This window comes from Passer montanus, unplaced genomic scaffold (genome assembly GCF_014805655.1).
Source record: "Passer montanus isolate IOZ18808 unplaced genomic scaffold, ASM1480565v1 scaffold44, whole genome shotgun sequence".
NCBI classification, from domain to species: Eukaryota; Metazoa; Chordata; class Aves; order Passeriformes; family Passeridae; genus Passer; species Passer montanus.
In genome coordinates this window covers 2,947,852-2,964,111 of record NW_024369262.1, presented here as the reverse complement: position 1 = coordinate 2,964,111, position 16,260 = coordinate 2,947,852, and the positions used below count along the sequence as shown (strand labels likewise).

General features: G+C 58.8%; 1 protein-coding gene across 1 annotated transcript; it reads right to left on the bottom strand.

Moving 5' to 3' along the window:
* Positions 1–7,538: 7,538 nt before the first annotated feature.
* TRAF4 (TNF receptor associated factor 4) lies at positions 7,539–13,846 on the bottom strand. Its single transcript, XM_039720600.1, has 7 exons — positions 12,829–13,846; positions 10,213–10,264; positions 9,816–9,920; positions 9,592–9,741; positions 9,122–9,283; positions 8,893–9,048; positions 7,539–8,530 (listed from the first exon to the last, which is right to left on the bottom strand). The coding sequence occupies exons 1-7, from the start codon at positions 13,308–13,310 to the stop codon at positions 7,898–7,900; spliced, it is 1,740 nt and encodes a 579-aa protein (XP_039576534.1). The 5' UTR covers positions 13,311–13,846; the 3' UTR covers positions 7,539–7,897.
* Between the last annotated feature and the right edge of the window lie 2,414 nt (positions 13,847–16,260).

Here is a 16,260-nt window from a genome sequence, read left to right as displayed (position 1 = left end):
GGTTCAGCCACTTCTGTGGAAGCTGGAATTACTGTCAGGGTGAGGAGATGCCGCTCAGCCCAGCCCGGCGCAGCGAGCGCAGTCTCGCTGTGGGGTGGGAGGCTGTTGGTCTGAATCAAAGCTCCTCTCAAAAGCCACTGTGGGATTGACAGTCCCCTCTTCCTCTCCATCAAAACACCCCAGCGGATTTAATGGAACAATTCTTCTCCCTGGGAATTAGTGAAGCTATTTATAACATCCCTTTTTCCCAGGGTCTCGGTGCCTAACTCCTTCTGTTCCTTCCCCACGTCACTTCCAGCAGCCAGTTGAGTCAGTGACTGTAGGACACTAACTACTGGGTAACCTCAGCATCTTGTTCTCCTCTGTGTACCAAAACATCCCTTTCCTTTCTAACAGCCGAATTTATTGTAAGTAGAAAATTCCTCATCTCTGTTAACGAGACTAATACTTGAACATAATGATCACAATCAAGTTTGGAAATTAAAAAAAAAAAGAAAAAAAAGAAGAAGAAGAAAAAGTTTAAAAAAATAAATGCATTGATTCTTTCTATGTACACTGGCTAAAAAATATTGCTCTACACTGTAACTTTTAAGTGTAATATTTCTGTATGAATGTCGCCTGGTAGTGTGGGTTTGAGTAGCATTGTGTATGGGTGAACCCACTGGCCTCTGCCATCCACTGGCCTCCCTCACAGCCCTTGGAAAAACAAAGCCTTAAGTATTTGCTCCTTGAACTTTCCTTAATGAGCATGGTTTAAAAAAAAAATCTTAAAGACATCATACAAAATTTAAAAAAAAAAAAATTAAAAAAAAAGTTTTGAAGTGACGTCATAGTTGGCTAGAGATTCTTAAAAGTTTTTCGTAAATGGGAAAATTAGAAAACATTTATTTGTATTTTTTTAATTTAGAATGTGTAGTCCTGGGCTGTAACAAATATTTAGGTTTCAAAGCTTAGCAGAGTACATTTCTGACTCCTTGCGTAAGTTAGTACACTTATATCATGTCATTATTTAAATTCTTTTAAGTGTACTATAACCCGTTTTTAGTGGTAACTCCTGAGCAAAGTTAAGCAATTTGACTAAAGACGGATTAAATTATGTGTTGGCTTGTGTTGCCTTATATTTAAAAAAAGGAAAAATTGCCTGATTGTGTTATGCCAAATGATAGCAACATGAAGTCCTAATTTATTGTTTATAATCGTATTCCTGCAGTCTTTGTGAAAACTGGTAAATATACATCTATGAAAGAACGAAAATCCTGAGGCTTTTCATGCAATATTTTTCTGAATCCATTCTGTTGGAGCCAGAGTTCGAGTCTGAAGCTGCTTCCCCTACAGTCACCCCGTCGTCCTCCCCGTCCCAAACCCACCCCAGCGAGGGCTGTGCTCTGACCTCACCCCTCCCTGCCCGTCAGTCACTGTAAGGTGTTCTGCTCCCTTTTTACTGAATAAAACCTTGGCCTCTCCTCTCTTCCGTAGCCTGCTCCAAATCGTAACCCAGACTGTTACTAAAAGCTAATTTTTAACTCCTGCTCTTCTCCCGAGAGCCTGAGCAGAGTCCTGTGCCGTGGTGGTGGTTGCCTGGGAGGTTTTGGTGGTGTTGGCAGCACGCTGTGAGTTTTTGGGGACTGTTCTGCACAGGTACAGCCACGACCTCGGAGGCTTTGCCCCGGTACAGCAGGACCGGGAAGCAAAATTCCTGCTGAGACTCATCCAGGTGGGACATTGCTTGAAAAAAATAAGAATCATTTTACTATTAAAATATACTGAAACCTTTCCTTTTGGTCTGGGAGTGAGATTTTTCTTTGAACCAACCCTTTTCACCTCTGCAGCAGCCCTGTTGTGATGGGCTCTCCATCCTTCCCTGCTCACCCCTAAGGAGAAGCACTGTCCTGCCTCATTCCAGGGGGGATTTTGGGAGCAAAGGTTGGTGTAGGTGCCCAGGGTGGGGGTCTGGCCGTGGCACTGTCACCAGGGTGAGGAAGGGAAGAGCCTTGTGGTGCCTTGTGTGGTAGAAACTGTTTCCTTTTCTCCTGGAAACATGGAAAAACCTCCTGTGGTTTTTTCTCTTTGCCCAGTGCAGAATTAAGAGGAACCCAAAGGCTGGGAATGTTCCTTCTCTTCCAGGAGCTCCTTGTGGGCCCTCACCAACCTTTGGGGCTCGCACTGCAGCTCCTCTTGCCTTCCTGTCCATCTGTCCATCCGTGGGTCACTGACTCCAGCACCAGGCTCTGCTTCCTGCTGGATCCTGGGTGCCTGCTCTGCTCCTTGAGGAATGAGCAAAGCTCGGGTGTTTCCTGAGCTCCTCAGCAGCAGCTCCATCCTCCCCATCCCCACACCACTTCAGAACCCTGAGCTGGACCTTAGGAGGATCCTGGGAAAGATAAGCATGGTGTGAGCCCTTCCACAGGGAATCTGTGCCCCAAGTTTGGAGCAGAAGCTTTGGAGCTGTTCAGCCACAAGCCCAGTTTGCTACAGCCCAAAGTGAACATTTTATAGAAGATGTGAGTTTTCTTTAAGCTTTCCATGTCAGATGTCTCTGGGGGCCTTGGCTGCTCCCGTGGAAACCAACCAGAGCTGTTTGCTGGGGATCACTGGGGACAGAACTGGGAATTGCTGCTGTGTTTCATTAAGCCACAAGACTGATGATCAAGGCTGCTGCTTCTGTGCTATGGGTACCAATTAGAATTTTCTTTATTGTTATTATATTGTCCACAGGAAAAATAAAGAGACCTCTGTCCCATCTGCTGGTTTTTCTGTAGTGTGAGGTGGAGCCACAGGTTAGGTGCTTGTCCCAGAGGGAATTTAGGGAAGGGTCTCCATGGGTTTCTGGGGTAGGAATGGATCAGGCAGAGTCTGGCTGACTGCTCCAGTAAGAGGAAAGGTTTGGAAAAACAGAGAAAGAGTCTCAGAGAGAAAGGTGCTGAAATAATGGTTAAAAATAGGAGGAGGGGTTTGAGTCCTGCCAAAGTTTTGAAGGGTATTTGTAACATTCACAATCACCTTCCAGAAGATGGGACCTGCCAGGGTTTCCTCCCCTCTCCCAGGATTGTACATCTCATTTCATCTTTGCTTCCATCTCTCAGGAGGACAAAACTCCATCTCCTGTGCACTGCAAACCTGAGCGTCCAAATCCCTCCTTCCTCCTGTTCCCACTGTTCCCCAAATGCTGTGGACATTTGGTTCCCACATGGTTTTCCTGGAATTTGGGCTAAAGCAGGCAGCTTAGCCAGGCTGAGCTTAGGCAGGAAGAGCTGTTTGCCCACAGGCACTGCTGCATCCCTCTCCAGCAGCCGGAAATTCCAACAGCAGCCACTCCATCCATCAGAGCTTCAGGATCCTCTTCTCCTTTGACTCAAAGCTTCTTTGGTATCTGGTTTCTTCATCCATCCCCCCAACAGGAACAATCTCTTCTGCAAGGAGTTTTCAGGAGACTTTCTCATCATCTCTGCAGCCAGTTGGACCTGGAGCAAGGATCTGGTGGAAAAGAATCCAGCAGGGGCTTGGTGTGAGCAGCTGCAGCCACAGCTAAGCTGAGGGCTTTGAGTAAAATCCAACATTTTCAAACTTCTCCTTTAGGGTCAAATGGGTTTTTCTTCCAAAGATTTTGACCCAAGGTAGGCAACACCCAGATGTGAACTCCAGCAGCTCCAGCAGCTTGTGATGTTCAGAGAGGAGCAACACTGGGGATGCTGCAAAAATTCAGAGCTGAAAAAAATCCTGGGAAAAAAAATCCTGGAGGGGTCCTGGGGGGTCCAGAGGGTGGAGGAGCCAAAGAGAAGTGGCACACTGTGGTCAGCTGCTGGAGGAGCACACACTGACACCCTCCAGCAAGAGCTGCCTTTGGGATGCTCTTCAACGTTCAGCAGAGCCAAATTGCAATAAAATTACTGGAGTGCTTTATCTGCTTAGTTTAAGTTAATTTCAAAGCAGTTGGGTACAGGCTGCTGATTCTGCTGGGGTGGCTGCAAGCCTGAGAGATGTAGAGAGAGTGAAGGGAGATAGCACCAAAAAACTGCTGTGAAATCTTGTCAGCTTTCACTGGCCACAAACCCCTCAGTCCTGGGGCAAATGGGGAGGGAGGGGACCCAGACAGGTCTTTAATAAAGGATGTGCAAAGGGAATTTTTCTCACATTTTTCTCCCTATACAGTGTCTATGTCAGGTTTCATTGCCTTGGAAATGAAGCATCAAGAATCAGCACAGATTTGGGTTCTGTAGTGTGAGCAGATGAAGTGGTTTTGCCAAAAATCCTCCCTGTCTACAATCCCAAAGAGGTTAAAAAGGTTTGAGGGTTATTCAGGGCATCTCCACTGTGGTGGGGGTCTTACAAAGGCAAAGGGCTCTCCAGGTGGGGCCTTCCTCGATTTTTCAGATATTTAATAAGATTTTCCTCCCTGATTTCAGCATCTTCTGGAGGTCCTTCCAGCACCTCAGCGACGTTGGGACTGCGGAGCAGGGAGTGAGCTGGCAGCACAAACCTTTAGAACAAACCCTCAAACCACCAAGTTTCCAGGAAGTTTATTTTTAATCTTGATATTTGAGGCTAAATTTAGCAGCAAGGATCGATTTGTCTCCCTCTCCTCCCCGAGCATGGAGAGCATCCCCCCTCCTGCCTTTCCCTGGCCCAGGCCCTGCCACGCTGAAGGTTAAGAGGTGCTCCAAGATCCCGCTGACATTTCCAGACGTGCCCGGGGATCGGAGCTGGAGTGCAGCACCCAGCAGCACATCCTCAGAGAGGCTGGAAAGGGGCAGGGAAAGGGGAAAATCCACCCGGGCAGGGAAAGCAGAGCTGGGGTTGCTCCCTGAGGTGGGGACGGGGATAATTCCAAGCTCCCTGGGATGTTTTTTTCATCCAGGAGCTGCTGCCCAGGCTTCCTCCAGCACCGTTTCCCACTTTAGTGCATAAATTATATAAGGATTTTGATTTTATTTTATTTTATAAAGCAACTTGTTGGCATAAAGGGTTGTCAACACCCTGTGTGTGGGCTGGTCAGAGGGACAGGGCTGTCCCTGTACTCTGTGTGTGTATATGTGTGTATATACACACACAAATAAAAATATAGAAATAAAACATACATAATAAATATAAAACATAAAAACTATAAAATATAAGAACAAGAGCTATAAATGGCTATTAAATAGAAATTAAATGTATGAAAAATATGAAGTATGGAAGGTGTGTAAATACACTGATAAAATTTCTATAATATAAAATACTAAAATATTATGTAATGCAATTCTATTGATATATGAAATTTGATATAATAATATAAGTATACTTATATAGTATATGAAATATTAAATTTAAAATATTTTAAAGTATCAGATATAAAATGTATATATTAAATAAAATTAATTAATATAGAATAAAAATAAGCATAAAATATGTAAGTATGAAATGTATACTTAATACAAATTATAACAATTTGTTAACATAATAATTATAATGATAATAATGATGATAATTATTATTCATTTATATAAATTATAAGGCAATAAATTTCTATCAACATCTTCCCCTCCCCTCTGTCCCCACGAGGCGGCGCCACTGAGCCGAGCACCGGGCGGGGAGGGGGACGGGGGGACACCGGGAGGGGCTGGAATGGCACTGGGATGGGCTGGAACTGGGCCTGGAACCGGGCACTGGGATGGGCTGGGACTGGGCACTGGGATGGGCTGGAACTGGCACTGGGATGGGCTGGGACTGGGCACTGGGATGGGCTGGAACTGGGCCTGGAACTGGCACTGGAACTGGCACTGGGATGGACTAGACCTGGCACTGGGATGGGCTGGAACTGGGCCTGGAACTGGCACTGGAACTGGCACTGGGATGGGCTGGAACTGGCGCTGGGATGGACTGGGACTGGGCACTGGGATGGACTGGAATGGCACTGGGAAGAGCTGGAAGTGGGCCTGGAACTGGCACTGGAACTGGCACTGGGATGGACTGGAACTGGAACTGGCACTGGAACGGACTGGAATGGCACTGGGATGGGCTGGAACTGGGCCTGGAACTGGCACTGGAACTGGCACTGGGATGGACTGGAACTGGCACTGGCACTGGAACGGACTGGAATGGCACTGGGATGGGCTGGAACTGGCACTGGGAAGAGCTGGAACCGGTCACCAAGTGTGGGCCAACACGGGTCACCAGTATGGGGTAGCACTGGACATTAACACACGGGTGGCACTGGGCACCAGTATGGGCTGAAACTGGGCACCAGTACAGGCTGAAATTGGGCACCAGTACGGGCTGGCAATGGACTGGCAATAGTCCCCAGTTTGGGTGGCACTGGTACCAGTGTGGGCTGGCCCTGGGCAGCAGTTTGGGCTGGCACTGGTACCAGTGTGGGCTAGCATGGGCCACCAGTGTGGGTCAGAGCTGCCACCACTCTGGGCTGGCACTGGGCACCAGCACAGGCTGATTCTGGGCACGCCAGGCGCCAGCATGGGCAAGAACTGTCCGTCAGTAGGGGCTGGCATCACAAATCAGCTTGAGGCTGGCACTGGGCACGGGCGTGGGGTGACACTGGGTGCCAGGGTGGACACCAGTACAGGCTGACACTGGGCACCAGAATGGGCTGGCATCAGACCCCAGTTTGGTGGCCCAGTATGGACTGGACACCACTCTGGGCTGGCACTGGGCACCAGTATGGACCTGCATTTCTCCCCAGTGCAGGAACGGCACTGGGCACCAGAGCAGGCTGGCGCTGGGCAGAGGGGTGGGCTTGCAGGAACTGGGCACCAGAGCAGGCTGGCACTGGGCAGAGGGGTGGGCTTGCACTGGGCACCAGTTCGGGCAGGAACTGGGCACCAGAGCAGGCTGGCACTGGGTACCAGCAAGGACAGGAGCACTGCCCAGCTCCCCCGGCTGCCACACCGGGCTGGGACCTGCTCAGGGGACATTCCTGGGGGGGATGAGGGGGGAACGGGGTACGGGGACACCCCCAGAGTGCTGCCCCCCACCAGCCCAGCCAGGGCCGCAGGGTGCAGCTAATTAGGGGCTAATTGCATCAAACCGGAGCGGCGCTAATGCAATTGTGGGATTATCCTGCGGAGACAGCGACTCCCCCATCGCCGCCGGGGTGGCGGGAGGGGGGCCAGACACACGGACACGGGGCCAGATCCAGCCCGACCCCTCCCAGTCTGCCCCAGCGCCCCCCACCATCGCCCACCCCGTTTGCTCGGGATGCCCCTCCCCGGGGCGTTAATTACCCCGGCGCTAACGAGGGGCTGATGGGGCCGAGGGGGCCCTGCAGGCACACAGCCCCCCGGGGCTGGCGGCTCCTCCAGCCCCGCCGCTGCCGGTGATTACCGAATTAACCGGCTCCATCTGAGCCCGTCTGCCGCCGGGATTGGGTCAGGGATTACCCCGCTCCGTGCCCCTGCCCGGGCCCGGCTCTCCCTGTCCCCAGCCCCAGGAGCATCCCCCGGCCCCGCCACCCCGATCCCGGCAGGCTGAGCAAGGAGGTTCAGGCGGCCGTAATAAATACAAGAAAAGTTTATTGAAAAGAAAAAAAAATGTGGGGAGGGGGCGGCAGCCCCAGCCCGGGGTAATAAATAACAACCTGGGGAGCACCGGTTTACAAAATATGGCTCTGGCCAGCGGGGTCCTGCAGGGTCCCCAGCGAGGCTGGCGGGGGCTGCTGGCACCTCGGGGAGGGGCTCAGGGGGCCCAGCCCCCCGGGCACCTGAGGAGGGGCTGCCCCAGGGGGCTGCTGGACAGTCCCAGCCCCAGGAGGGACCTGGGAGCAGCCCCGACCCTGCCTGTCCTGAGAGCCACCGCGGCGCCACGGCGGCGTCCCCACGCCGGGGACAGCGGCCGCGGGCAGGGGCTCAGCACCAGCTGGGGCACCCCTGGGCGGGCACCCCGCGCACATCCCGTCCCCCTCCGGGGCTCAGGCCAGGATCTTCTGGGGGATCTCCACCGAGGCCTTGATGAAGATGGCGTTGTCCCGCACGTAGTTCCGTTTCCTGATGTCCTCGTGGGAGATGAACTTGGGGTAGCCGAAGCCCAGGGTGCTCTCGTCCAGGGAGCTGCGCGAGGCTCCCGGCTTCTGGAAGTTCTTCCAGTTGGGGTCGGGGTGGAAGGTCTCGGTGATGTGCTGGGGCTTGGAGAGCGAGGGGTCGCTCTGGTCCAGCAGGGAGAAGGTGACGCGGTAGGAGAAGGGCCACTCCAGCAGGTTGTCGTACTCGCCCGGCAGCACGCGGATGTAGACGGAGAGGTGGCTGCTCTCGCCGCTGCCGTTGCCGTTGAGGAAAGCCGACACCTGGAGCTTGTAGCCGTACTTGTGGGTGTAGAACGGGGGGCTGAAGAACTCGTAGTTGCTGCGGGCTTTGGCCTCCTGCAGCTTGCGGGCGTAGTCGGCGATTTTCCAGATGAGGATCCCGTCGCTGCTCACCGACAGCTCCTCCACGTCCCGGCGCAGCTCCAGGATCTCCTGGCGCTGCCGGCTCACCAGGGCACACACCATGCCCAGGTGGGTCTTGGTGCTCTCCTCCAGGTGCCGGCCCATGGCCAGCTTGGGGCACTGCGGGGACAGCAGGACTGTCAGCAGCGGGGTGGCAGGGACAGCAGGGGGACACGGGACAGGAGAGGAGGTGCCGTGGGGATAACAGGGAGATGCCATTGGAGCAGGGGGTACCTGCACAGGGATGTCATGGGGACACAGGGGCGGCACGGAGACACCTGGTTGGGTGGTAGGGCGACACTTGGGGGGCAAATACGGGGGTGAGGTCATGGAGCCACATGGATGAGGCTGAACACAAGGGATGGGACAGACATGGGGGCAGGAGTGGTGTGGAGATGTTGTGGGGACAGCAGTGACACAGCAGGGACAGCAGTGCATGCCCAAGGACGCCAGGGCAGGCTGGTCTCAGGGACAGCACTCACCCGGTGCTTGCAGCCAGCTTCCTTGAAGGGGCACAGCAGCATGGCAGTGCTGCAGCTCTCCTTGAGGTGGGTGGGCACATCCTCCCGGGCGATGCTGGGCGTCCCGCACTGGTTGGGGCACGGCACGGGGTACCGGGGACACTGGTACTGGTGGTTCTGGGGAGGCAGAGAGGCTGTCAGCTGGGGCTGGGAGCTGGCAGGGTGAGGGTCTCCACGGGCTCCATCTCACCTGGATGGTGTCGAAGACAAACTCCTTGGAGCAGTAGGTGCAGGGCTGGGTGCGCTTGGGGCACTCGGCCAGGGCGTGCTGGGACAGCAGGCGCCGCATCATGCGGGCCCCACACTTGTTCTCACAGTACACACTCTCCTGGGGACACGTGCCCTGGTGGCCCTGGGGACCACAACAGCGTCATCACCCTCTGCCTGCCCTCACCAGCCAGCCCTGACAGGGGTGAGGACACCCCCACAGCCAGAGGGCACAATGACCACAGAAGCCCACATGTCCACATCCCCCCCAAGGCTGTCCCCGTCATCACAGTGTCCCCATCCAGGCCCTGTCCCCATCCCCAGGCTGTGTCCCCACAGTGCCCCTGCAGCCCAAGGGGTGCCCACACATCCCAGCTACACCCCCAGCACAGCCACACCCACCATGGCACCCCGGCCAGCGGTGTCCCCCCCAGTGTCCCCCCCAGTGCCCACCTCGGTGAAGTCGCTGGCGCAGAACTCGCACTTGACCCTGCGCTTGGGGCAGCCGTGCTGGACGTGCTCGGGGAGGTCACGGCGGCTCAGTTTGGCGCTGCACCGGTTGGGGCAGGGGATCACGTTGAAGCCACAGGTGCCGAGATGGGCCTGGGGGACACGGGGATGGTGACGGGAAGGCCACGGGGTACAACCCTGCCCGTCCCCATCCTCCCAGGCCCTACCTGGAGGTGCTTGATGAGCCCGCTCCAGCGGCAGCCCTCCTCGCTGTGGATGCAGCGGATGGCCAGGCTCAGCACCTGCGCCTCCAGCTCGGGGTCGGGGTAGATCTGCAGGGGCAGCAGTGGGGTATCAGCACCCTGCAGCGGGCTGAGGGGCACACAGCCCCCAGCACAGCCTGGCTGGGAGCCCTGGGCACGCTGCCCGGGGCCGGATCCCCCCCGGGCACAGCAACAAGCGCCCTTTGTCGGGAGCGGGTTTCCGCTGCCCGGCCCGCGGCACAAAGGGCTCTTGCTTCCGCCCGGGCGCCCGTGCCAGGCCGGAGTGGCTGTGCCAGGCGCTGTGCAGAGCTGGGGACGGCCCCGTGGTGGGGCAGGGTACCCATCCGTGTGCCAGGCTCACCTTGGCGTAGTCCAGGGGCAGCTGGTCCTCCGGACACTTGAAGACGCCTTCGCTGCAAGACACAGAAGGCTCGGGATCGCTGGGGGTCACCAGTGACACAGCCACCGTGTCCCACCCCAGGGCATGGCTGCTGGCCCTGCGCTGCTGAGCGCTCACCCCGTACCAAATCCAGCTGCCACCCTGGGGGAGCCGCGGCTCTAATCCTGCTCCATCTGTCTGAGCTGGGAAATGCCCCCGCCAGACACCCCCGGGCAGCCCCCTCCGCCCGGCCACGCTCCCCAGGGCCCGGGCCAGCCCCTGGCACCATCTGCAGCCCCGGCAGCCCCTCGCCCACCCCGTCCCCCGGGATTAAGCAGGGTGCTGGCCAGGAGGGGGCCGGCAGGGGCACCTGGGGAGGAGGGGGAGGGCAACAGCTGGGCGCCAGATGTGCAGCCCTGGGGCTCCTGCTCCACAGGAAATGGCCCCAGCAGCCACCACGGTGAGTCAGGGCAGGGGGACGGGCAGCCCCCCCTGGAGGGGTCCCCATCCTGCTGGGCCCTCAGGAGCTGTCCCTGAGGTGGGAAGGGCCCTGCTCAGTCCTGCCATGCAGAGGAGCAGCAGAAAGTGGAGACAAGGACCCAGCCAAAAGGCAGCCTGGCCTGTGACAAAGCTGCCCAGGAGTCACCATCACCTCTGGCCCACACATCGCTGTGCCCAGGGGGTGGAGAGCATGTCCATGCAGCATCCCTGATGGACACTGGGCTGGGAGACCACAGGTGCTGCCTACAGGGACACGCAGCAGGGACACAAAGGGACCCTGTGCCTCTGCTGTTCTTTGAGGTGACACTGGACAAGGCTGTCCTGCCTGGACAGCCCTTGTGCCCATCTAATCACTGCGAGCCCTTGGCAGGCACTGGCGTGGCCTCGACCAGAGCTGCCAAGAGGATGTGAGCCTCCAGGACGGAGCCAGCAGTGCCGCCGGGCACGCGCCAGCCTGGGCTTGTCCCCTGCGGCCACCAAGCCGTGCTGGCAGTGCAAGTGAACCCCAGGAACACCCCGTGGGGTGCGACCCACGTGAGGAAGGGCTGCAGCCAGCTCTGCCACGTGCCCCCTCTGTTTGTCGCAGGTGGTTTTGTGGGAGTCATCAGGGATCCACCGAGATAAGGGCCAGACAGGGCCGGGCACCCGTGGCACTGCCTCGTGGCTGGCACTGCCCCGGGATCACTCTGCTGCCCTTCCACGCTGCCAGCTGTGCCTGCACCCCGTGCACGGTGTTGGGGTGCTGCGGCTGGCAGGGAAGTGGGACGATGACCCGAAGCCAGCGCCTAATCCCCGACAAAGCCTCCCCATTCCTCACGCTTGGCCGGGCAGGGAATGTGCTGAGGCAGCACCCGGGGGGACCGTCCTTGCCTCTGACCTTCACGGCGTGTTGGGGCACAGCGAGGTGAAGGTGTGGGGAGCCCCGGCAGCCCCCGACACCCCCTCCCAGCACCGCGGTGGGGCTGGATGGCTCAGCCCACGGGAGCCCCAAACTGAGCCGGGGCAAACACGCTGTGCTCGGGGGATGCCCCGGGGCCGTTCCCCCCGGCAGAGCGGAGGTGCCGGCGGGAGGGGTGCGGGGGAGCGGGGGGACAGATGCGCTCTGACACGTGCCCGGGGAACGCCCGGTTTCACAGAAACCGGCCCCGGTGACGGTGGTGCCCGTGAGCTGTCCCCGGGCGAAGGTCGCTGGGAAAGGCCCGGGGTGAGGATTGTCCCCGCCCGGAGGGAGCACGGGCCGTGCCCCGCGGGACCCCCGCTGTCCCCGGGACAGCACCGGCCCCGCACGTGTGCCCCGGCTGCCGGTACCGGGGGTCCCAAACGCAGGGCTCGGAGGAGGCCCCGGCTCCTCGCTGCCGTCCAGCGCACACGGCCGGGTCGCGCTCACCCGTGGGCGCGGGGACCCCGGGGTGGCCGTGCGCCCCTCCCCAAAAACACCCCCGGCCACTTCCTCCGGCGGGGCCGGGGCAGGAAGGGGTTAAGCTCGATTCTCGAAACTCGCCGCTCCGGGCTTCACCCGGCCCTCCTCTTCCTCCTCCTCAGCGAAAGGGGCCACGGGCCGCTGCACCCGCTGGGCGGCTGTCACGGGCTGGGCGCGCCCCGCACCCCCTCCCTGCCCCGGGGCGCCCCGGGCACCCCGCACCTTTCCCTGGCCCGAGGCATCCCGGGGCACCCCGCACCCTTCCCGGGGCACTCCACGGCTTTCCCGGGGCACTCAGCGCCTTGTCCCGCAGCACACCGCCGCCGTTCCCCGGCCCGGAGCACCCCCGGGCACCCCGCATCTCTCCCCGCACCCTCAGTTAGCCCGCGCCCCTTCCCGGGATTATCCCGCATTCCCTCCCGGGCCCGGGGCACCCGCACCCCCGGAGCACCCCGCACTCCGGCACCGGCCCGGGGCACCCCCGGGACACCGCACCCCTCCCCGGGGCACCCCGGGCCCGGCGGCGGACGGGGGCTGGCGATGGCGAGGAGCCCCCGCTGCCGCCCGGGGTGCGGGTCCCCGCATCGGGCGGTGCGGGGTGCGGGGTGCCCCACGGGGGAAGGGGTGCCCGGAGCAACCTCAGCTCGGGCCGCCCGTGGGGTGGTGCGGGGTCTCACCTGAGGAACTCCTGCAGGCAGGTGTCGCAGAAGCGGTGGCCGCAGGTGGAGACGCGGACGGGCTCCCGCATGGGTTTCCCGCAGAGCGGGCACAGCACCCGGCGCCGCGGCCGCTCCAGCAGCTTGTAGTCGTAGCCCGGCATCCCGACCCCGCCGCCGCCGCCCCGCGCCCGCTCGGCTCCGCGCTCCGCGCTCCGTGCCCGGCTCCGCCCGGAGGCCGGACGGGGCGGTGGGACCGGCCTGAGCCCGCCCCGCCACGGGGAACGGCACGGCACCGCCCCCGCCCCCCGCACGGGGGGGATGCAGCGCTGCCGGCAGCCCGGGGGCTCGGGGGGCACCGCACGGGGACAGCCCCTGCCAGGGGTCTGGGGTGCAGCCACCCCGGGGACTTGGGGAGCGCCCCACCGGGCACAGCCCTCTGGGGGGTTCGGTGCCCTCCGCACTGGGAACGGCCACCGCAGGAGTTTGGGGAGCATCAGCATCGCATCTCACACGGCCCCCTCGCCCTCTGCAGCCCCCCTGGGCTCTGCGGGCACGCACTGCGGTGTCCTCGGTGTCCTCGCTGACCCTGCGGTGTCCCAGGGGTGCCACACTCCTGCAGGCAGCCCGAGGCACGGCCGGGGGTGGGATACAGCTCCCAGGGCTGCTCCTGCCACAGAGCAGCTCCTGTCCCAGCCACCACCCGCAGCAGGACATGGAGGGGCTGCCCTGAGCCCTCCATGCCACAGGAACGAGGGGGACACACGCTCCTGTGGCTTTGTCTTGCTGGGGACTCACAGCCCAGGCTGCCTCCCTCCAGCCACGGTTTGTAACTGAGCAAGAGCCTGGAGGAGGGAGAATAAAAGCAAATCTGTCTGGCTCCAGCCCCCTCGTCACTCTTTGAGAAATCAGAGCAGCATATGGGAGTATTTGCCCCTTTCCCCAGAGATGGAGCCGAGCAGATGACAGGCTGTGAGCATGTGTTAGTCCCACCAACGCTCGCTCCAGCCAGCTTCCCATTAAGGGCGGCAGTTGCTCCAGACCCAAATGTTAGCAGTTTTCAATTAGCAAATGGCAGAGGAAAGGGATTCCTGGGGGACACGCTGAGCAAGTCGAGCTCTATCACTTGTCACTCAAGGAGCTCACGTTACCCTTCTCCCCGAGAGGCTCTGCTTAAAATAAAACCCTGCAGCAGCCCGGGGGGAGGCAGCCTGCTCGCTGCCAGAGCTGCCAGGGAAGGATGGGTGGCTCATTTTTGGGGATACCCTGAGGGATGGCAGGTTGTTCTGAGCTGCACTGGGGCTCCCAAATATCAGGGAACCTTGCACTGGGGTACACTGAGCGCGAGCTGCCATCAGCAGGGGATTTTCCAGGAGACGTGAGCTGCTGCTCAGATGATGGAGAGCACTGAGCTAAACTTTAACCAGCTCCCAGTGATACTGGAAACCCGACAGGTAAAAACAAGTGACAGTGGGCAGCTGTACAGGGAGCAGTGGGGTGCAACAGCCACCTTGAGCTGGGGTTGAGGTGCTCCCCAGCAGGGTTTGCTCGGGGCTGTGACACCCCCAGGGCAGCAGCCCCACGGTCCAGCTGGTTCTGCCGCTCTGTGCCAGCAGAGCCCGGAGCCAGGCTGTCTCCAACAAGAGATAGGCACAACCCAGACACTGTCCCTGACACGCTGTGACCTGGCCCCGACTGGAAACTGTCCCTGGACACGACTCTGGGACAAGGTTCAGGCCAAAAGGACAGTCCTTGGTACCCTGGGGGTTGATGGGACTCCAAAGACAGGACACATCAGTCCTGTAAACACAGGCAGCCTGTGCCTCCGATGACAACCATGAAACAGCCGACTTTTATCATTATTTACTGCTTCTCTTTGATGTTTTAAAATTATTCTTCCCTAACCTCACCGAAGAGCATCTCTGCTAATTAGCCAGGAGCTGACAAAGCCATCAGAAGGTGCTGGCTGTGCCGGCAGGGTGGCTGGGAGGTGTCAGACCCTGCAAACAAAGATCCCTCCTTTTCCCCTCTCCCCAAGCAAAGCCCTCCCCGCGCTCCACATCACAGCCAGGCATTTGTCTCACACAAAGGCGACACTCAGGGCAATTCCCTTTGTGGAGGTGATATGTTCCCTGTCTCCCGTGATGGGTCACTTCTTGAAACCATCCGAGTTCGGAGAGGCCTCCTGTCCTCTTCCCCAGCCTCTCCCTGCTACTCCATCCCTCCGCCTTGTATTTAACTTCAACTGGAGGGACAGAAAACCGACGCTGCGGCTCCCAAACGAGTTCAGGTGGAGCCCTTGGCCGCAGGGAAAGGAGTGGGGAGAGTCCCCTCCCGGCTGCTGGGGCCTCGTGCCCAGGGAGGGCAGGGTAGGGGATGCAGGCAGACGGACAGAGGGACAGCAGCCGCACCTCCTGCCTAAGCCTCGTGGGAATGAGGATACGACCTCGACAGAGGTGCCGGAATCAAAACAAATCAGCTGCGGGATCAGCAGGCGGCTTCCTGCTGCAGTAATGGCCCCAAGTCAGCAGGATCTCGTTTGGAACAGGGACAGCCTTTCCCTGGGTGACAGTGGCCAGAGGGGACCCGCTCCAGGATGCACCAGAGGGACCAGGCAGCCTCATCCCACATCACCTCCCCTTCCCCTCCAGCCCTGCCTCCCCTGGGCAGGGAGAGCCGCGGGGACAGCGATCCACCAGCAGCTCCACACAGCCCAGAACAAAACCAGGATAAAGGGAGAAGCCCCGAGACCTGCAGATTTCACCGGCAGCTTCTGCAGGGAAACAAAGCAGCCGACGTGAGGAATGCAAGTGGCCTATTTGCCCGGGCTGCTCTCTGCCTGCGGCAGCACGGACATGCCTCGGCTTGTCGTTCCAGGAGCTTTTGTTGCTCGGGGCTGGGGGCCTCTTTGTTTCCTTTACCCTTTCGCTAGGCTTGGTCACAGCCCGGTATTAAATTATTCAAATGATCTCGCTGGGCTTCACAGCTGAACTCCTGTGTGGAGAGCCCGGGCTGTGAAATCCCGGGGGCTCCTGCCCTCCCCGGAGCCCCCAGCCCAGCACAAAGGGCACTGGGCCACACTGGTTTCCCCAGTCTGGAGCAAAAGAGCCCAATATTCAAGCTGGTGACACCTCCAGTGTCAGCACTGCAGTGCAAAGGTGTCATAAAGCCATAAAATCATTCACCTAACACCAGTGCACTGATAGGAAGCAGGTGGGGGGGCCGCACCCCTGGATTTGGCAGCCCAGCCAGAGCAGGAAGAGCTTGGCTCCTGAAGCAGTGGTATTCTGGTGCCACTACTGACAAGACAAAGGGTGTTAGGCCTCTGTCCTGCCTGCTGCTGTCCTGGCAAGGCTGCAGGAGGAACACCAGCCCCTTCCTATGGGGTGTGTTTGAATGGGGTGTGGGACAAGGGGAGCCCTGAGAGCTCTGCACAACACAGGCAAGAGAAAT